Source organism: Maylandia zebra, linkage group LG7 (genome assembly GCF_041146795.1).
Source record: "Maylandia zebra isolate NMK-2024a linkage group LG7, Mzebra_GT3a, whole genome shotgun sequence".
In the NCBI taxonomy this organism is placed as follows: domain Eukaryota; kingdom Metazoa; phylum Chordata; class Actinopteri; order Cichliformes; family Cichlidae; genus Maylandia; species Maylandia zebra.
In genome coordinates, this window is record NC_135173.1 from 42365083 (window position 1) to 42387428 (window position 22346).

General features: G+C 39.3%; 2 protein-coding genes across 4 annotated transcripts in view; one reads left to right on the forward strand and one right to left on the reverse strand.

The window, feature by feature from the left end:
* sardh (sarcosine dehydrogenase) overlaps positions 1–747 on the forward strand; it is a 45104-nt gene extending 44357 nt beyond the window's left edge. For both annotated transcript variants that reach the window (XM_004538296.4, XM_023153058.2), the window contains exon 22: positions 362–747. In XM_004538296.4, the coding sequence (XP_004538353.1) occupies positions 362–490 (129 nt within the window). In that variant the 3' untranslated portion in view covers positions 491–747. The remainder of the gene's footprint in view (positions 1–361) is intronic.
* Positions 748–1882: 1135 nt separating this feature from the next.
* Positions 1883–19814, reverse strand: dbh (dopamine beta-hydroxylase (dopamine beta-monooxygenase)). 2 transcript variants are annotated; one of them, XM_004538297.3, is made up of 12 exons: positions 19065–19814; positions 15968–16114; positions 13597–13854; positions 13045–13221; positions 10081–10183; positions 9052–9218; positions 8759–8902; positions 6924–6962; positions 6478–6537; positions 6128–6255; positions 5701–5860; positions 1883–3318 (listed from the first exon to the last, which is right to left on the reverse strand). In XM_004538297.3, the coding sequence occupies exons 1-12, from the start codon at positions 19431–19433 to the stop codon at positions 3226–3228; spliced, it is 1845 nt and encodes a 614-aa protein (XP_004538354.2). In that variant the 5' UTR covers positions 19434–19814; the 3' UTR covers positions 1883–3225. The 2 variants fall into 2 exon arrangements, with proteins under 2 accessions (XP_004538354.2, XP_004538355.2); XM_004538298.3 differs by lacking the exon at positions 6478–6537.
* Positions 19815–22346: the final 2532 nt, after the last annotated feature.

Genomic DNA, 22346 nt, shown 5'->3' on the forward strand with positions numbered 1-22346 from the left:
TCAGATTTTTGTGATACTTGCACACAAGCATTTACAACCAAACTGTGCTCAGGGTCAGGGTTTTATTTGTCATCTTACGGACTATATACAGAACCATCCATCACAAATCGCACAGTCACAAATGGCATTTGTATGCAATTTGTGAATTGTGATGGATCGTGAGCCTGATGAGCTGCTCCGTCATTCTGGTTTACAAAGTACGTGGATTCTTGCTCATCTCTTTTTGCTCCCTTGTCATTTTCATCTTTAATGTGTCCTTGTTTGACACATTTGAAATTCTCCTCCCCATACTTGCTTATCGTTCTGTCTTTTTTGTGTTTTATGACTTATCATTTTCTCTCACCGTCTCTTTCTTCATCAGGTTAGCGCTAACTTCATAAAGAGTGGTGAGTTTACCCTGGAGAGGATGGGAGTAGTATACAAGGCCAAAGCACACCTCAAATCTCCTTTTGACCCTGAGAATAAGCGTGTCAAGGGCATCTATGATTGAGATCAGACCACACATGTAAAAACTGACGGAAAAAACACCAGCTACAGAACGGCACCAGAGGTGGAGGGATTTACAACCTTTTGTACGAGCAGCTGTTTTTGTCTTCTGTCAAATACAAGTTCATCTCAAATGTTGTTAATTTTGTTCTGATTTGATGGGACTCATGTGCATATGATCGATTTTATGCTCATTTGTAAAATGTTGCATGTTGAAAGCTGGTGAAAAATGTGCATCAGTAAAAATCAGATATGACTGGATTGTTAAGGGTGCTTCTGTTTCTTGTCTCCACGTTTTTATATCCACTCTGAGAGTAATAGCACACTGTTTGAATCGTCATGCAAGTACTAATACCATGAAAACGTTCAAGGGATACACTGATCGTATTATCTCTAAGAGTCGAGGGATTTGTGGTCCAGATTGCCTTCATCTTTCCAGGGTTTAACTTAAGAACTTTAATAACGGATGATGTATTTCAAACCGTTTTTCTTTTTTTTTTTTAATAATAACTAAAACATCTGTTGGTTGTTTATGTCAAAGGATCAACAGCCAGAAATAGTAAAGACAGTTACCTCTTAATCTGCAACTAACCCTGTTAGTAGAGTTTTCAGTGCAACTCTTTGGATAGAACTTGGTTGTGTGTGTGTGTGTGTGTGTGTGTGTGTGTGTGTGTGTGTGTGTGTGTGTGTGTGTGTTCTAAACAGTACAAACAGCTGATACAACAGATATTTGGATGTTTTTATCCAAAGTAAATATCAATAAATATACTTCTCAGTTTTTGGGAAGGTCCTTTGAAAAAGCTAATCAGGCTGAAGAGAAAGCTATCCTTTATTAGAAGTACTTTGATATTAATGGCGGTGTTAATTTGACCTTTTACTTGGTTATACTAATACTCTGTAATGGGGAGTAAAATTATTCTCATAACAATACAGACATTTACAGAGAATACAATAACTGTTTGTGCTGATAATGATGACAAAATCCAGAGGCTTTTTTTTTTGTTTGTTCTCTAAATCTGAAGCAGTCATCCTGGGAGAGAAAGGAAGGCAAAAAAAGAAACACCCAAAGGCACGACGTACCAGGGAAACAAGACACTAATGAAGTAGAATAACAGAAGACAGCAGTTTTCAGAAAACACTTTTGGGAAAAGATCTCCTTTGTCTTCTGATCCGTCCCCTCATGGTCATGGCATTATGTGTTAATGTACCGCCTTTTGTTCTTTAACAGAAGTTTGCTAAATAAGGCGAGCAGTTAATTTATGCATAGGTAAACCTCTCATTTTATCTTTGCTATAATTCCTAAATATTTAAATTTGAAACTAATAGTAACGCAAGACATGACTTTATAGATGTCATGCTGGGAAAAATTAAGTTGTTGATGAATACCTTTTTTTTTTTTTTTTTTTAAAAAGACTAAATGCTCTTAATGTACAGAGAATCTTATCTTTAATGTAGGTGCTGTTTTTTTAGTTATAATTATTCTTAGTGTTTACACAAGCATCTAAATCTGGTTTGACACTCATAAGACAATGTTTTGTTTACTCTAACTTACACGAATACACTTGGAGTCCAGCACACACACTGTGAACAGCTCAGAAAAAGGTGTCTAAATAATGGAAGGCATTTGTATGTGTGTTTCCTGCTTCTCCCGCCGATGTTTGTTGAAACCAGTTCAGCACGAAATGTTTACTAATGTGGAATGATTCATCGATTCTGCTCACAAGGCCATTAATCATTGCAATGGTTGTTCTCAGGAGCAGTCTAGGTTAATAACGAGATTTATGTGGGAAATTTGAAACATGCTGATAAAACACTGCAGCTCTTTTATCACATTGTAGGTAGAGTTTCTGTTTCTTTTGTTTGTTTGTTTTTTAGCTTCTTCCTGTAATATGATTAAACACTGAAAACCTCTCGATGGAAAACTGGCTTGTTGTTAAAATTTATCTTGTTATTGGATGTTTGGATGTACATTTGGACTGTGCGTTTATTATTAATGCTTAGAGAGGAAAAACTTGACCAGTTTAAAATGAATAAAAAATGAGAGGTGGAAAGATGTGGCGGCCAGTCAAATTATAAAGCAAATGTTAACCCTCATTCATTTCTTCTGTCCAAAGCGATTTGTGTATTAATAAATGTCTATTTAACATTCAACACTTTGTGACATTCATTATTCATCCATCCATTTACTTTAACTAAGGAAAGGATAAAAATGTGTTTATTTTTAATTATTTTTATTTAATTTCTTGCCTTTGAATAACACTCAAGTCACTTATTATGCTGTGTTTAGTACAGATTGTAATTATTTACCAAATGACATCATGTTTCCAGCCCAAATGTTTTGAGTTGGTCAACAGGATCACAGGGAACAAACATGCAGATATGTTATGTCTCTGCACAAACGTAACATGTCTGTTGATAACAGCTACAAAAAAAACTGCCAGCATTATTTTAATTTAGTTTGATACCTGCCATTCCCAATTTGTAGAGTTTTAAATGGTTTCAATGGGGGGAAAAAATGTGATTGTTACTAACAGAATTTATATGTACTAACGATAACACAGACTGCAGGAATTTATATAAGTATATAGTTACAGCAAGTAGATAACAAACACATAAAAACCAAGGCAAACTGAATAAAATTGTGGGAACTTGTTTGGGTTTCCACTCTTGAGGTCTCCCTTTTCCTCGGGCTGAAACATCCTGCGAACCCCCTGCTGCTCATATTGAAGGTGTAAGGCATCAGTTGGTGCGAAGCGTGCCTCGCTTACAGGTGTACTGAGGTTTTTCAAGGACGGAGGTCACCGCTGGTATGGGCTGTTTGTCCCAGTCACCCTGGAAACACACGTGATATGTTCTTAAAATCAAATGTATTATTTAGTTCTCGGTGCTTTAAAATAATAGCCAGACGGTTTAGACAGATTTTATTGAAGTATTAACATTGCCGCCACTGTCACACATTCCTCAAATTCACAAAATTATGAAACGCACATGAAGCTTTGGGACATAGCTTTAAGACTGAAAATGCTAAATACTGTTAAGCTAAACCAGGGGTAGGCAACTCCAGGCCTCGAGGGCCGGTGTCCTGGAGGTTTTAGATGTGTCCATGATCCATCACAGCTGATTTAAATGGAGAAATTACCTCTTCAACATGTCTTGCAGTTCTCCAGAGGCCTGGTAATGAACTAATCATTTGATTCAGGTGTGTTGACCCAGGGTGAGATCTAAAACCTGCAGGACGCCGGCCCTCGAGGCCTAGAGTTCTACACCTGTGATTTACAGGAAACACTGTGACTATGTACTACTACTTTTCAGAAAAAGAAGCTGGTGTGACTCTGATACATTTAAATACGTTCAGTGGCCTTTAACTACATCTTGCTATTATCGGGTCACAAGAGAAGGCCATGGTCAGCAGAAATACTCAGATAGGCTGTTGCATTTAAATGATGCCCAGTTGGTACAAAAGGGCCCAAAGTGTGCCAAGAAAACATCCCCTACACCATTAGACTACTACCAGCCTGAACCACTGATACAAGGCAGAATGGATCCATGTTTTCATGTTTGTATCAGCAGAAATTGAGACCTGTCAGGCCAAGCAACATGTTTCCAATCTTCTTTTGTCCACTTATGGTGAGCCTGAATGAACTGCAGCCTCAATTTTGTGCTTTACAGTAGCTCGCCTGTTTCAAGATTCAGTGTGCCGTGTGTTCAGAGATGCTCTTTTGCATGTCTTTTTTTGTAAGTGTTTAACAAGTGGTCATCTCAGCCATACAATTTTCTGTAAACCTTAGTGATGGTTGTGTTGGAAAATCCCAGTAGGTTGGCAGTTCCTGAAATACTCAGACCAGCAACAAGTATGCCAAGTTTAAAGAGTAATTTGTGTTCTGTATGCAATGCCTTGCACAGTGCTTAAAGCAGGTGCTGTTGAGCTTTGGTTTTTCTTTGTTGAGCTTCACATGTTTGATTCATGTTTTGTTAAAAACAAAACTTGGATATTTTGCATGAGCTCATCCCTAAATTGGCTCCACTGCTCATTATCTCTTGCAAAGTTTTCAAGTGCCAAACAACATCTGCTGTATGTACTCTGCCATACAGAGTGCTGGCAGCTCAAATACTAAAACCGTGAGCCTGACTATAAGTGCAATTGTTGAATTACTGGGTTAATTTCACTCATTACGGATTCCCCGAAAAAAAAAAAAAAAAAAAAAAAAAAAAAAAAATATATATATATATATATATATATATATATATATATATATATATATATTTGCAGTTTTGGCACCATTACTGAAATATGCCAGATAAAAAGGTGTCAAACTAGTTAAAGAAGAGATGTACAGATATACCTTATTTCTAGAGAGACAGAATTGATAATACTTCCGTATTTTAAATCATAAGATTAGATGGAAAAATGCTGCTGGTGCCATTTTTCCAAAGTTGCTAACCACAGTATATTCGCTGACGGGGCTACTGACTACTGCTATGAGAATACACAATATAATTTGAGAACATCAGATGTAGAGCATCTGTGTTATCGACACATTTTTTTCTGGATCACAGGCAAGTGACTTTCATTACTAGAGCACAAGCTTTTCATTTTGATGTGAAAGTTTTGCAGATGCTACTGACAAAATGTGGGGATTTTTCAGGTAAAAAAAATCAATCAACAGCTTTGGCCTTAATGGATTAACTAAACAAATCCTCACAGCAGACAGATTTTCTGTACATTTAGCTGATTCAGAACTGTAGCTGTGTACCTTGTGGGTTTCTTTCATAAGCAGTCCTGATTTTAATCTGGATTTTTATGTGACGTATTTGGCCTGAATTTTAAATTGTGTGCTGTTTCCAAACCTAGATCACCTAAAATCCGTTTATCCTTTACTTGTCTTAGTCATGCTCTGTTCGTGTATCCACCGAAACGCTGCAGTATGGTATATGTAACTGCTTTTCACTAACTGCACAAGTTAAGTTAAACTTAAAGACTAAAGCAAAATTTCTGACAGAAAACCTTGATCGAGGCTTCTTCGCAGTTTGTAATTGATTTATTCTCTCTGATCCAAACAGCTTGTGTGCATCTGAGTTGATTTTACAAGTTAACAAGCTGTCTGTTCAGCTGCTCTGACTCACTGTCCCACTGATGTCTTCTTTTGAACTGGCCTAATTGGTGGCTTGGCAGTCTATTGTAGCGGGTGTATGTGTGTGTGACTGGGGACTTACAGGAAAGAGGCGTGCAGTCGACTGATTGCAGTGCATCGAGATGGGGGCTGTGTTATAAAGCGAGTCCAGCACTTCTCCGGTGAATTCATCCCACTCTAGTTGAGAAAACTGCTCCGTCACACTAACCTCACCACACACACACTGGTCATTTCCGTGGAACCTGCAGGGAAGGAGGGTAGGATGGAGAGGGGGAAGAGAGATTTGAAGGAAAGTCAATAAAAGAAGGAGGCAGAGTGAGATTGAGAAAGGATTAGGAATCTGAGTTATCAGGACACAGTTTTACTTTTGGACAATGTAATCACCACGCGTCCCCAGGAGGAGATGAGCTGAGAACAAAAATGGCTTAGTCACATGTGAGAGGAAGAGGGAAAGGAGAAAGAGTAGCTAATCGTTTTAGGGAGCGGGAAATGTTGTGTGCCTGCACTACCTGTTAATGAAGTTAAAATATTTCTGCAGGTATCCTTGGTCAACGTGGCTCTTGCAGAGCTCCAGCTGGGTACGGGGGTAGTAGTGAATGTAGTTGACACACATTTCCTCCATGATGCCAAAACCACCCTGAGGAGACAAAGATATTTCAGACAGTGAAAATATAGTACACAGAGCAGATACAGGGTTGCCAAGACAGCGAGAACAAAAGAAATATGTTGAGTTTTGAAGGAGAAAGATGGAAGGAGATTAAAGAAGCTGCTCGTGGTTATCCTTCTGTTATTCACAATGATCAGGGTGAAATCCAGCAACAAGAAAAGTGTTTTCATATATTCAGAGTGCGCTGCTCACCACTGTAGGCTTGCTCCTATCTTCTGTGTTATAAGTACACTTTGTTATAAGTACGTCACCCTGTGGGATTAAGCACAGATATGAAGACATTCCACCACATTTTATATTTAGCAAACAACACTGATGATACTTTAAGATTACTGCCAGAAAATCCATGCAGTGTCCAGTCAGAGGTCTGCTGCTGCTATTCCCAAGAGATGGGCCAAGCTGCCTCTTCCTGTTGGACTTCTGTTTAAACGCTTTCTACAGTAGTAAGCTACTCTAATTAAAAACTTCATAGGCGAAGGGGAAATCATATCTACAGGGCTCTAGCATTAAAAAAAACAATTTTGGAAGACAGTAATCGGAATCTGTTCGTAGAACAAGCACTGTCGTGAAGTAAACAAAAACATGTTATTGCCTTTTGTAATTTCTGTTGAAAATACAGCCATTTGTTGGATACTTACAGGCAAAATGTTCACCATTTTCCTAAGAACTCGGATTGTCTGTATGAAAACAAAGACAAAAAGAAAGACAAAAATAGAGTTTTTCAAAATTAATAATAAGTCCTGCAAGAAGCTTCTGGGTTTAAGAAGCTTCTGGGCTGTAAGTGATGATGTGATGGTGAATGGGTGTTTGTCTCTATGTGTTAGCCCAACAATAGATTGGTGCTATAACCTAAAAAGCAGTCTGCTGTTCAACCTATGACAGGCGTAGGATAGTCCCCTGGATGGATGGATGCATGCATGGATGTATGTATTGATAAAAGAGTTCACATTTACCACTGCAAAATGCAATACTCTGCATAGCATCTTAATTTTAGATATAACTGGATACTCTGTGTACAGCACAAATGCAGTAAGAAAAACCAGTGGCTGCTTTCCTTGGAGGCACCTTTCACAGTTATTAGCTTTCTCTGTTAAAAGGTCTATTAGCTTGGCTGAGACTGGTTTGATGCGGTTCTTATTGCTCAATAAGGCTGCAGGTGAAACTTAATCGGACATCAGCAGCAGCTGGACGTTTTATTTGAGAGTCTGTGTCCAGCTGTGTGTGTGTATTTGCCTCAGGATAGTGTGCATAAATAAAACACAGCAGATGTCAACAACTGATTAGATGTTTAGTTGATAGGTCTTTGCATATAAGGCATTATATAAGGCATCCATCTATTACCTGAACTGCACCTTCACTCATTCATCAATGCTTTTCTCTAATATAAAGCCGGAAATGGAGACAAATTGTGTCTCTTTGCTGCTGCAAAGCTCCTGTAAAGGGAACTATTCAAAACCAGGATGCTGCTGAAGCTGAAGACTACATCACTATCTAGTGACGTCAATACTGATGTCAGTGCTTATACAAGGTTGCTGATGGTCTTTAGATTTATAAAAATGTTAAGTGTTCTAAGTGTGAGCTTCTCTTTTGCTCCTGTTTTTTGGACAGAAGTGACTTCTGACCTTCATCACTAGATACGCTTTTTTGTTTTTTAAGAATAAGAATCTTTTTCAGTTACATATTGACTCTATTTTGAAATAGTTTTTCTAAAGCACATGTCAAAACTTGTTGAGCCTTTGCTCCCCAAAAATAAAAAGCTACCCGATGCCTACAGCCAATTTAGAATCGCCAGTTAACCCAACCTTCATATTTTGGACTGTGGGTGGAGCAGGCACAGGGATGATGTGCAGTACTTTCATACTGAAAGATTTCAGCTGATCAGTAAGTTGGAACTTGCTGAGAGACAGGAGTGCTAATTTGTACACCACTGTGCCATCCAATGTGTCCCAAGTGCTTTTTAATATTAAACCCAACATGTTATTAACCAGCCAGTGAAAATATACTGTAAAAGTATGTGATTTATTCCTATTTTAACAGAACATTATTAAATTACTCAGCATTAACCACAGGAAATTAGTAAGTAAATGATGAAGAAGTACTGTGATTGACTCACAAACACGTTGTGTACATCATTAACAACATGCATGATTGCATATTTATTTGCATTTTTAGCTGTTTTTTGCCTCTCTAGCTTGTCTGTGTATCTTATGGCCTGTGTATAGTGTACACGGGTCACTTTACCACAGTCCAATCAGACTTTACGGCAGTAAAACAGCTTCTTTTTTTTAAATGTTGGAGAAAGTAGTAAAAGGGTAGAAAAAGACTTAATTTACCAAATATTTGTTGTGAATAAGCTTTGAAACACACATCTCTTTGAGATCTAAAATAAAGGCCACCTTAACCCAGTCTAATTTTAGACACAGTGTGCAAAGGTGGAGTTCCTCTGCGTAAACAGAGCCCTGCTATCTCCCACCTGGTAGTGCGTACTGAAATGCTGGTCTTCCTGTACCACCTCCAGCTCTTTGCCTCCCCTCACCAAAATCGTCCTCACCCCACGCCCCGCCAAGTGGGTGTGCAGCTGGGAAGCAAATACATAGATTCCACCTGAAGGCAAAGCCTGGGTAGACAGAGAAAGAGTCAAGCTCCAAGTAAAACTTTTTTTTACCATAGAGACAAAGAGAAAAAACTTGGGAAAAGAAAGACATGTCAGCCAAAATATCCCCCCCAGCATTTTAACTATAAATAATGAAGTAAATCTGTACATACTGTTTGGGTACACTTGGAGGTGCAGTATCCACTGAGGTAAAAGGTGTGTTGTTTAGGTGGGATAGCCATTACAGGAGTGTAAATGAGGCCCAGCTCCATGATCCCTGCATCGTAGCGCCTCAGGCTCGGGGTGTAATACAGTCGTATCCCTGATGAGTCACGCCGGCCTGCGTGAAGAATATTAAAATATTAGAACACATTTAGCATATCTTAAGTTAACTACTTACTTTTAGATCATTTTAAAACATTTGATAGCCAGAATAGTCTTGTATTATACCAGACTAAGAATACACATAAGGAATTTATTTCAGGTGCTGTTTGTGTGCTACAGCAACAGATCTTGGAAGGAGATTAACAGAAACATAAAAAGAGGATTATAAGGTAAGGTCTAGTTAATATGTAATTATATACTGTAATATGTAGTATGTATGTTTGGCCCAGGTAAATATGACTCCTCCTATTTTCTGTCAACTGTTTAGACAACACAGTATAACAACCTCTAAAACGCTTGCTATGTGCAATTTGTTAGCATAAGATATTAAAAGGTGATCTTGGTGATATTTCTGAAATTAATTTAATAATTCAAGAGGAACCCTCTTGGTCCAGGGGTCCAGCTGGGGACCTTTGTTGAATGTCATCCTCCACCCCTCGCTTCCTTGTTTCCTGTTATTGAAGACCTGTGGTTTCTAAATTATTTTAAATCGCAGAAATACTGTATTATAAGAGCCAGGGCTGAAAAAGTAAGAAATACTTGGAAGATATCTGTGTATTTCAAGGTTTGATTGGGATAAGGAAGACAAAGTGAGTCTGCACTGACAGAGTTCAAGACAACCCTGTGGATCTTGGAGAGAGATACTGCACAGAGAGTCCTGCTGCTGCTGCTGCTGTGTGTGTGTGTGCGTGCGTGCGTGCGTGCGTGCGTGCGTGCGTGCGTGCGTGCGTGCGTGCGTGCGTGCGTCAAAGAAAGTGAAAAACATTCTTAGAGGCATGCGCCTGAAGTTTGTATGTTCACATATATACTGTATGTACCGGATATAAGGAGAGGGTTGTGGTAATGGACCTCCAGACGGAGGAATCTTGAGGAACCTGGTCCACCCATAGCCAAGCCTGCATCAGGGGGATAGTAGAAAGCCTGCAAATACACATAAATGCACACAAATACACACATATGTATGATTAGTTTTTTTTTTTAAGATCATGTCACAGGTTTTTTTCACATATCATACAACACGGCAAAAACGTTTTCGGGTTTCCTTTAATAATTTTTTTATATGCTTGCAATATATTGTTCCATTTATCCATAAGCATCATTCTTCTGTTCTCTGAACATGTGATCGCTTCGTCAAAGCAAGCTCTCCTTGTCCTGTTCAATAGAATTCTTGCTGAAGCCCGCAAAGAAACAGGGATACCTATGCACAACCAAGTACATAGTTTAAATCTGTAAATTAATTTACTTAGCACAGGTTATTACTGACAACTGAGAATTTTTTTTGTCATGTCATGTATAATTATGACTTAAATCATGTGTATCTATATTTTTCTTATAGAAAAAGAAATATTTTTTTACAAAAAAGAAAAAAAAATACTACAAACAAAAAAGGCTGTATTCTTCGGGATCATATCAGAGCCACTGCCTTCATCGATTACATAGAGAAATCCACGTTAAGCTTTAATCTTGCTCTCATGTCATAACATTAAATCCTCTGAAACATGTCCCTTGCACACAAACGCACCTTTTTCTTCGGTGCTATTCTCCCTTTTTGCATTCTGATAGCATCATTCATTATTGATTTTCTTCACTTCAGAACTTCCTTCACTCTATTTTTCTCTTTTTCTCTTGTTTTGCATGGCCACGTTTCCCTTCTGATGCGGTGCCGAGGAGAATGAAACAACACTATTAAGAGGTGATGAAAGAGGCCTGAATATTTCCCACCTAATCTTGTCTCCACAGCTCACAGCTCACAGAAGGCATCCTGCTTGTTTTTGTTTAGCTGGCAGATAATCCAATCGGAGAGGGGCCAGGCTGCCTGTGATACAGTGGGGAGTAGTGCAGACAAATATGTTGACAGCCTCACCATTCCTTGTCTGCTTTGCTTCTTGTGGCCAGCAGTAGGCTACCAAAGTATGGTAGATTAATAGCTGATAGATGACCGACTGACTATGTAGCTGACTACTTCATAACAAGCGTCACCTCCCCTGTTTATGAGAGGTCCTTTCAAAAATGTAAATCTCCCAAAGAAAACGACACAAATCGTGGAACCTGGTTAAAAATAAAACAAACTGGCGATATGATGATGTTTTATCACTGCTATGCAATCTTTTAGTGACTTTCAGAGGTAATAAGGACATGACTCCAAAACTCTGCAACCAGATGCCACAAAGAAAACTTCTAAATGTTATAATTATTATTAGATTTCACTACATAATAATTAAAGATGAATGAAAAGCTTAATGGCATTAAAGATGCTGATTTACGCTCATTTGTAACTCTGTATTTTTATACTTGGTGTTTGTGGGATTCATAGTTTAGTCCTTATTTATCATATACTGGACCTTACATCATCCCCTCTAGTTCGTCTGCTGTCTGAAACCAGACAGTTTAGCTCTCCTTGGGTTGGGGGCCCCATCTCTTAAAGTTCTCAGCCACCTTTGGTGGTGCCTCCCATTGATGTTCCTGTACACAATGCCAGCCACTTACTCGTGCCTCCGTGTAAGCATCTTACATCCTGCTACTATGTGGTGAATAGACTCTGGGACATCTATGCGCAGTGTGTGGCAGACTCCTGTCTCTATGGATGTGGTCCTTAGGGCCTGTTCTTGTGCTGGTATAATCAGAGCTCTGTAATTTCCTTTAGGCCGACATTTTGTAGCCACTAGCAGGATTTTTTTAATGTCAGTCACTTCAGTCAGTGGTACATCTTATGCAGGGACTTAGTCCTCCACTATAGTTCGTCTTCCTGTTCCTCATCACTGTGTGTCTTCAGCTGCCTACGGCACTTGGTGTACAGTGTGACCTTGGCAATGGGGGACAGCAGAGCTCTGAGCAGAACTCCTTTTTAACTTTGGTTTGTTCGCTACCAAACCTCAAACTTTTTAGGTGCTAAATGTTCCACACTGACTTCTTTGCTCTGAAAACAGCTGTCTTCTACAGCTGGCAATGAATTTGTTGAAGGTAAAAACTGTGGACAGGGAAGTGAAAGCAATGAGAAAAAAAAAAGGCAAGCAAGTTTTCGTAGAGGGGAGGCAAGCCTCAGAATAAGGTAGCAGTTTTGTGATTGAAAAGAAAAACAAATCACTAACAACAAGAATCTAAGTACTGTTTGGGTTGCATCTGTATTTTTCTGCTTCTTAAAAAGCCATCCCAACCCATGTTCTCTAGTAGCAAACACTTGGAGAATTCAGCCTCACAATGATAGGAAGAGCCAGCGTTAAAGGGTAGAAAAGTGGCACTGCTATAAACGGCTCGCTGCAGCAAGCCAAGTTATTCCTGTTTCAACTTTTCTGACACCTTCTCCTTACCTCCTCACTGCAGTTTTAATTTGTGTCTCCTATGACGATATTTGTGCTTCCATGTAAGCATGAATATTTCTGTGTGAGTGTGCATCCCACATGCAGACTGTCTCCAAGCTCTTAATAGATATGTGCTGCGTGTGGGCTCATCTATACAAGATTTTATGCTGGCAATTCTAGGCTTGGATATCACTTGCGTAGGAGTTTTTGTTTATCTCCTATTATAGGTACAAGCTTTGGACCAAAAACTTTCCCAACTCTGTGTTTCAATTAAGCACTTGCTATATGTATTGAAAAAAAAAAGTTTTTAAAAATAATGTTTATGTGGGTGTCAGTCTTTTTTAAATTATTTTCCCTTTGTGGCTTATCTGTTTTGCAAATTGAAGACATTTGGGTTAGGAATTTAAGCTTATTTGTATTTCATACTGAGGCAAGGTAATGTCATTCAGACAGGAGTAGGAAGGTCAGTATTTCCCATCATACCTCAGCCCCCATAGCCCATGCAGCTAGCACGTGTCGGCAAAAGTTGAGCTTTTTCGGCTTCATTTTGTCATCACAGGAGCCGCTGTACCCTGGAACTGCAGGGACATCCGGAGAACACTCAAACACTTCTATGTGATGCACGATGGCCTCGTTCCCTGGAGTTATCGCCGACTCGTACTGAAAGAAAAAAAGAAACCGTATGTGTATTTTTATTGCTGCAAGACATGTCAATACTGCTGTGGCAGGAAGTCACAGGCTGAAATGTATCTGTTTTTTTCTGCTGTCATGTAACATTAAAGGCATTACGTTCCCATATGTGCCGAGGATTTCTTAGTAATCTATGTCACTAAAAATGCCTGTGAAAAGGGTTATTTTTTGTGTTGACACTTCTGCTTTGTGGCCATGCTGGGTATTTTGTTTGATCTAGCTTGTAGACATGGAGAATAACAGCTGCCTGTGCACAATCATCTGAAACACCCCCTCAGCTGTGTGTAAAAAGACTATTCGCTGAATATTTCTGTTTTTACAAGCTTTTTTTCCTTTCTTTTTTACCATAACAATGTGGTTCTTGGCCAAATTTTCCGGCAGGTTGTGGATGTAGCACCAGTAGGTGGTCTCTTGATTTGGTATGATGACATTTGGTGCCACTACATCTAACATTTGTACGTCTGGAGGCAGGGTAGGTGGCGGCGTGTCGGGACGCAACATCAGGACTCTCTGTACGCCGGTGCGGATCTCGGACAGGTTCAGCTTATCCAGTGAGGCAAGTGGTTTATCCAAGAAGCCGTAGATGATGTGCACAGTCCCCTCCTGACAAATTAGAGCAATCACAAAAGAAAGAGTGTTTAATGGCCACAATAGGAGAATATGAACCTCCATGATGTGCATTTCTACTTAAGCGTCCCTTCATTTTTATTAGGCTTTAATGCCTTCTGAGGCAAGCACAGCAAACTTTTCATTATGTTGTCATAGTGATGAGCCTTGCTTTGGTGCATCTGACTTAAAAATCTAATGTGGTGCCATGGAAACTATAATCATTATAATGTTCAGAGTGTTTTATATTCACACCTTAAATTAATCAGGTTCACAGCAATGAAAATACTGCAAAAGTGCAGGCACGTGCAGACGCATGCACATAGGCCCTTTCTCATTAGCATGCACAGTGCAAAGACAATGTGTTACATTGATGCACTAACTCAAATACTTTCTGTCTGACACTCATGACTTTTCCTCCTTCTTCATCACCTTCTTGTTGTTTTGGCTTGAGGCCAAAACCAGCAAGTAAAATCATGCTGTAGTTCAGTCAGACGTGATCTGTGTAGCACCTTGTCATACAGATTATTGCCATACAAAGTGATTTAGAGGTGAAAAATCAAAAAGACAGCAAAAAGATAAACACTACAGTACTGGGGTTACAGTAAATAATTTTTCAACTTAGTCATTAAAGGCAATTAAACAAACAAAAAGAAAATGTGTGCTCTCAGAATAAAACAACGCCCTTAATTTGAAGAATATTTAAAGCACTTCCTGGATTTCAATTTGTTGCATCTTCAAAAAATAAAAATACAATAACTGAGCCTTACACCGGAGTATCGTTGCACTGGTTTACTGAACCTTACTTTCAGGGCATGTACAGAACATGAGCATCCATTTTCTACTGCCTCCTACAGGACACACTCTTCTTCCACTTCCTTACACATTAATGTAACACAGAACTAATACTGCCTCTCCTGGCATTACCATTGTAACAACACATTCATTCTGTTTCTTTCAGAAGAATAACAGGAACTTAGGATGTAGGTATCTATGAATAATAACTATTATGTATACTCATATATTTATATAACCACTTATTTCTTGCGATACCACACAATTGTTTTTGTTTAGAGTGCTCCTTAGAAGGGACACATATAAATTAAAAAATATATAGAAGAGTTTAGAGGCGCTGTCTTTTAAACAATATTTAAAATGCATTTATTCTTACAGCGTAGCCGTCTTCAAGTAAGTTTCGACAGGGAGTTAAACAGATTTCATTGAATCAATTATTCTTTTCTGGCATTGTTCCACAGACAGGAATTTTCTCCTCCAATCCTCCAATGTGGTCAAGATGGTATCTAGCCATCACAGGAGGTAATTAGCATACCTCTAGCCTACATATGACAAACAAGGTTTTACAGTAAATAAAGTGATGAGCGGCAAATTAGCATCAGCATGCATCTTTGTCTGAATTTAAATGACACATTACACGTCTGCTGAATTGCCAACATCTCCTTTCAATGTGAAGAGGCGCCAGTCAAAAGAGACTAAACCAACGGGAAGGTTTTTAGATTTACAAATTACAGACTATTAAATATCCTGGCTTACATGAGGACTTCACTGCCTTTTTAAAACCTTGTTTGTCATTTAAAATGCTTTTATAGTATGTGCAATCAGTTTTGTGTTGCTTAAGAATTTGAGGGCTTGCTGAAAACCACTGGGAGGTTTTTTCAGTTTGAACAACACCCATAACTATGCGGTTCTTCAGTAATAGGTAACTTACCTGCTAATTTCCTAACTGAGTTTATCTGATGACTTCTGGCGTGCACTCCTTTTCCTCCGTTCACCTTTACTTGGGGGAGCAGTTCAGATTTAGCAGTTTGTAAGATAAATTGTTGCTTTGGGGAGTTTTATGCATTTATTTATTCACTGCATTCTAGTGGGATAGCCGTGACGATAGCCAGCCTCTCTTTCTGAAAACTGTAATTAACAGTGTGAGCAATATTTTAATAACCTTTGGTTTTAAAAAGGAAAGCAAAAGGAAAAAGAACTGCACCATCAAATTCATAAATAAACCACCTAAAGAAAGAGTCTCTTACTAGGTTTCTCCTGAGTACCAGAGCTTTAAAGAGCAGTGACATACACTAAGAATATAAACTCTTCACACCTCTATGACGTAGTCTCTGAGATCGCAGGTACTGAATGGTCTTTTGAAGAGCAGGTAATATCCTTCAGCTTTCTGTTTGGCTTCAATCAGGTCGTAGTCTTGTTGGCTGTCTAGTGATACATGACCCTTGCTGTCACTCCAAGCATCCTGCAGGAGAAGACAGAATAAGTCTGGTTAGGTTTTGAATAACACGCAACAAATAGCAAAGCAAAACATTTGAGAACACAGCGATAAGTTAGAGTCAACACTGAGCAACCTATTCTTAACTGAGGGTTAGTCTAGGTTACATTCTTTCAGGGAATTTCATTATTCTGCCATTAATGAACAAATTTCGAGAGAGTTACGAGTGTGTGCAAAGCATGTAGCTGCTTGTTTCTTAAGTGGTGAAAAAGTTTTGGAGTTGTTTGGCAAGTAATTATAATCCAGTTAGAGAAATCATTGAAAGTGTGCCAGTTTGTGTTTTAGAGCCATCCAAGCCTGGTGTACACAATATTCTACTTCTCTGCCAGGGGGCTTTGCAGCAGCTCAGCTCGCTCTATCCACTTCTGTTATGTTTCTCACATTCATACCTGGCCAGAATAGCACCTAAGATCTCTTTCTTTATTTCCGTCTCCCTCTCTGTCGCTCTTATATAACTGTTCTGCACACACTTCATAGACTTTAAAGCCAGCAATTCTGAAAACATACAGTATGTACAAATCAGGGGGAAAATGTTCACATTAAACAATATGTGCTATGTATGCATGTGTGGAATTCACAAGCTGTGAGCTCTACAGATGGCTGAGACACAGAGTTATACAACTATTTTAAAAAGTGTTGAAGTTTATGTGTTATCTAATCTTTTTATTTATTTGTTGTTGTTGTTGTTTTTAAAGGAATCTCCGCTGCGTGTGAATGAGTGGAGGAATCTTTTGTCCCTGCCCTCTGAAAAAGCACAGATCAGTGTATAAGTTATGATAGAGGTCTTTCAGTCCTGGGTCACACAATAAACATGTTGGTAAATGCAGTGGGTAAAATTAATGTTGATTGTGAGGGTTTTTTTCCTAGTGTCATATAAAGAAATTAAGACTTGAGACTTTTGCTAGCTTTTTTTTAGCTGCTGAATGCTCCAGTGTGTGCACAAGGTAGGCAACACTTTCTAACATCCTCTTTTCCCCCTGAGCAGGTAGGTGGGATTTTAGAGCTTCCATCCAAGCGCAGGTGAGAATGATCCTACACAAGGAATGAGAGTAAACAAAAAAAAAGATAACATTTCAGAACAGACAACCAAAGAATGACAGGCTTGATACAGATGAAGAGCTATTGAGACTAAACTGATAATTCTCTGTAGTTTTATCATTTCCAAGGACTCTTTACACATCGTCATCTGGTACAGACCATTATCAATTTTTTTTCATTGTTTATATTTGCTTTAATACTCTTGAAAAAAATTCCAAACTACCGGTACTTGCATTTGTTTTATGTTATTTAATGTTACTATATCTAATATAGCAGCTGTAAATGGCTTTGCATTAACAACTGTTCATAACTGTCATACTGCTGGACCCACAAGTTTTGAGTTCTGTGGACTTTGAAATCTTATTTATTATGTTTTTTAGCTTTTTAAATGTCTTATTGTTTTCTTTCTTTTAGCTTTAAGTTCTATTGTGTGTTTATTTCATCTTCCATACACACTGCTGTGAAGATCATAGCAGAGATTTTTTTTTTTCATCAATCTATTGAAAGTCCGGAGTTTCTGAGTTCCTGATTGTACAGAAATGGTTCAAGCTTGAGTAGCCAGTCACTGAAAAGTGTGTGAATATATGTGCGTGTGTGTGTGTGTGTATGTGTGTGTGTGCGTGCGTGTACGCGTGTGTGTGTGAGTATGTGCCTGAGAGGGAGCAAGAAAGAGAGGGAGGGAGGGAGACAGTGGAACAGCAGTGACCTTTCTTCTGTGGGTAATTTTGGCCTCCTGAGGGAAGAACGATGGAACTGGAGAAGAAAGAAAGTCCGACAGGAGGCAATCGATTGAACAAGAAAAGACTTACAATGATGCGAGTGTTACATGTAGATTGTAGATGCTTTTAAAAGGTGGGAATGCTAGACACCGACATTTATGGAAATATTTCAGAATTAAATGAAGGCATATCTTTGAAATTAAGTATAAATTATACAAATTGTTTAAATTTTACACTACTCCTTATTAATTCATAAACATTCTTATTACATGTATCCCCATTTTAAACTGGACAATTCCATGTCAAGATCCAAAAGCATGCAGCTTGTTGATATATATGTAAAATAAATGTATTGTACTTAATTTTTTTCCCCATCTTATTGAAGGAAACAAGAAAATTGTCTGTAATAGATATGGATTATTGGAACGTATTAGCACCACATGTGTTGCCTGTAGCTGAAAAATAAGTGATATTCCATATTTTGATAACTACACCACTTAGACTCTGTTCTTATGTTACTATTATAAAATATTAAAGAAAAATATCTAAAGGAGAAGGAATGAGAATCTAAACACATTCTGGTGCTTTCGTTAATATTTCCACATAAACTCTTTAGGAATACTAAAAGAGGGGGGAAAGTGTAAATCCAAACATTTTTATAGCTATGTATATTATTTTTAAGGACAGCGTATTAGAGAAAAAGTTGGATTTTGTTTAAAGGCTCAAGTCTGGCAAAAAGAAAATGAGGTAATATACATACACATCTTAATCAGCACAGGATTCAACTTTGATATGCTAATATCTGCTAATAATTCCCAGATGAATTTCAGCTATTAGTGCTGTTTGAGTGATTTCCAATTAGTGCAGACCGCCTGCATCCTTTGTGACTATGTGATCATGAAGCACACCATCCGCCGGCTCCTTCTGGAAAAACACCAATCTCACACTCCAAGGACCACAGGCAGATGATTTCTGAGAAAGAGGAAAATCTCACCTCTTTAAGGACTTCTGTGTAATCCCTGAGCATTTATGAATATGGCAAGCTAACTTGCAATAAAAATTGGCAAAGGGGGCACGATAGACTCTTTTACCTACTAAAATTAAAGTCCTTTTTACAGAGTCTTATGAAGATAAAATACACACATCTAGGGTTTACTTACTCCAAAGTAGCTCTGGGTTCCAGAGTCCCACAGTACCAACAGGTCAGCATTGGTCAGCTCTCCCCGATCGGACATCCCCAGGACCACCCCGTGTCTGAGCTCTGCAACCCTCAGCTCCATATAAATCTCCTGGTTGGTGTAGCTGACGTTCCAAGCCAGCTGGAGCTCCCCACGTGGATCAAGGGGCACCCGGAAAGGCATGGGGAGAGGTGGGAGAGGGCGAGAGGGGTTCGGTTTAAGGCTGGACACTTCAACAGCATTGCTGGGCGCCTGGTAAGAAGCCACCAAGATGACCATTAGAGCAGCCAGGGCAGTAAAATACATGATGGTTATGTCCTGAAGGCGAAGGTTTTTGCTGAAGATCCGCATCCCCAACGACAGATCGTAATGAGCTTCAGTAAAACAGCGAACAGAGTCTCTCAGGTTTTCTTTCCACCTCTATTTATTTTCTTTCTCTTTAACCAAAGTTGAACTGGAGTTCAATCCAAAATGTTTTGTGGAAACTTTTTCTCCAGAGCTGTAAAATTCTCCAAACTCAAGCACTCACTGTGTTTCTCTTCTTTGCATTCTGGCCACGGCAGAATCCCTTTCAGTGGTCATTCGAGGATTGTTGTTTTTTCTTCACATGTTTTCTATCCTCTCAGGCTCTCGTTTTCTGAAAAGTTTGACTTTCTTTTAAAAACCACCAGTTTCCCAGTGTTTAGGTTTCTCTGTCTCCAAACCTTTTTGGGTATTGTCTCTGAGCAACTGCCCGGTCTCTGTCTGTCTCATCCACCTCTCTGGTTTTTAAGAGACTCCTCCCTAGTGATTTGTCTGTTTTTATCCAGCCTAATGGTATTACATTTGTTGAGGAAAATTGGATTGTATTCTTTAGGCCCTGGGGTCAACCATGATTCTGCACATCTGCCAGACCCTAATTGATCCAAATTCAACCATGGACATTATCAGCGACAATCAGCTTCAGCTAACCAAACTTTATTGCTGACTCCATCTTTGTCGCTTTGTCTTTTTGCTCGGTAAACATGTATCATATTAAAATTTTGTTTTATACCTAGCTTTTTTGGGTATTTAAAAAAGCAGATTTAGGGGGCAGCAAACGGTTCGGGAGGAGTAAACAGGGCATTAACTTATTAGGCCCATTCCTTAAGCCACTGCCTGAGGCTGCAGAAGACCTAATCAAGCTGTCAATTATGGGGTTCAAAAGCAGAAAGGACATGGTTTTAAAGGTTAGAAAAGTCCCTGCGGAAACCTGTTTGTGTGTCGTGTATGTCTGTGTTTGCATGTGGCAAAATAGAGGACGAATTGGAAGAATGAAAGACTGCTATCACAGTATTTCTACCTTCTGCATATATTTGAGTATTTTTGCATCAGATAAGGAAATAATGGGATGATATTTGAGAAGGATTGTCAGGCTAGCTGGAAGTTACTGCTGGCAAGATTTACAGGAAAATGCCGGGCACGTATTCCCCTTATATATGACCTTTTACATTTCAACGAGCCACTGGTGAGCTATACGGGTGTAATCCAGAACCCAGTGGCTGTACTTTCAGGTTTCGGGTACAGGTGCACCCTTCTGACTGTACACACCCCCAAAAAAAACAAAAAATATTAAAGTACTGACTTTTAGTCTGGTTTCCGGCTATTCGGATGGATGGGCATTTTACAGGAAATGCAATTTCTGTTCCACATTGGTTCAGCGCACGTCTATCTTTTCTATAGACGTAATTAAATCACTTTCCCTAAATATCAGGGGCTAGTTGTCTTCAATCAATATGCAGATTTTGTGTATTCAATATTGCACATGATTTCTGACTACGTTTTTTTTCCCAGAAGAGACTCATTATGAGAAAGGTTTAGATCAGAGCAGACAACGGACAGCAGATGAGAAAGGCTGGTTAATGTAATAAACTCTGTTACTCCCTGAGGCAAAAAAGATCTGTGTGTCCTTTTAGTGTCTCTGGCCTTCATTTGAGGCTCAGTAAGCCTCTCTCTCTTTCTCTTTACATCTCTCTCTTTCTGTAAAATAATTGTCTCTTTTTTATCTTTCACACCACCACTTTTCAGCCTCCTGTTTCTGCTCCATTACACTGCTCTGTATTCACTACTGATCACTCTGTTCCCATCACTTCTTGGCTTCTCATATCTCATACATGCGCACTTATCTTTCTGCTGCCACTACTGATGTGTCAGCAAACAAAAACAAGATGAGACGCCGTAAAGTCAGCTGGGATCTGGAAGGAAAGGGCGAGGGGAGTGGGGAACAGATTTAGAATAAATTAGGCTTCTTTGTCTGATTATGTTTGCTTTGAAAAAAAAATGAGGTTTTTAGTCTATGTCATGTCTAGATCAATGCGCATATTGCCTCCAACACCTCTGCACCATGCAATGATTTTCTAAAAACTAAATGATGAAGACATTTTGGCTCTGGATTTATCTTTTTCAGAAGCCCTGCAGCATCTCCCAAACAATAAAGCTCCAACTTTGCTGCTGGTTCAGGGCACATCTGCTTGCTGACACCTTGAAAGTAGAGGGTGAGTGTGTGTGCATGTGTTTTTATGTCTCTCTGTGTGTCATTAGTGGGTGGATGAGAGTGGGTGAATGAGCAAAGGGTCTGTATGAGTGTATGTGTGCATGGCTGGGTCTGGGGCTTGCTGAGCCTTCATCCCTGGGACATGGTCACCACTCCCTGCTGGATGCTTCTGCCCCTCCCTGAGATGCAGGTCCTTTTTGGTTCTCAACTCGTACCAGGGTGGCTGGCCTCTAGTAAGGTTGACTGCCCATTTGCTATTGTTCTCTGGGACTCTCACCCTTTGGCCGTGGACACCCCATCTGGGGCCTCCCTCTTTCTCCTGCTTGGATGGATGTTGCAGGTGTTGCCAAGATGTGTCGCCTTGGGTCTTTGGTACTCTTGGGGGCTGTTAATGGTGTGGTTGTCCTGGTTCCATATGCCTCTGGTTTGGTCTAGCCATTTTAGCTCGCCGCTCTTTAAGGACATCGTCACTTTAAGCCAACTCTCCCCTCATTGGCTGCCCTTTGTCGATAAAAGGTTTGATCAGCATTGAGAGCATACTGAAGCCTTTTGGCCTCGCAGGGACTAATTATACAGAAGATGACTTTATTATACAAAACTTTGTCCATTACTAACACGGGCATTTACCAATGTAAGACTATATAATAAAAAATCACAAAAGGCTTTAAATGTGTTTCCCTCCACCAGCTTTTCTCATGGGTTAAGCACACAAAAGCCTGTGTGGAAGCACAATGAATGAAAGATTATAGAAA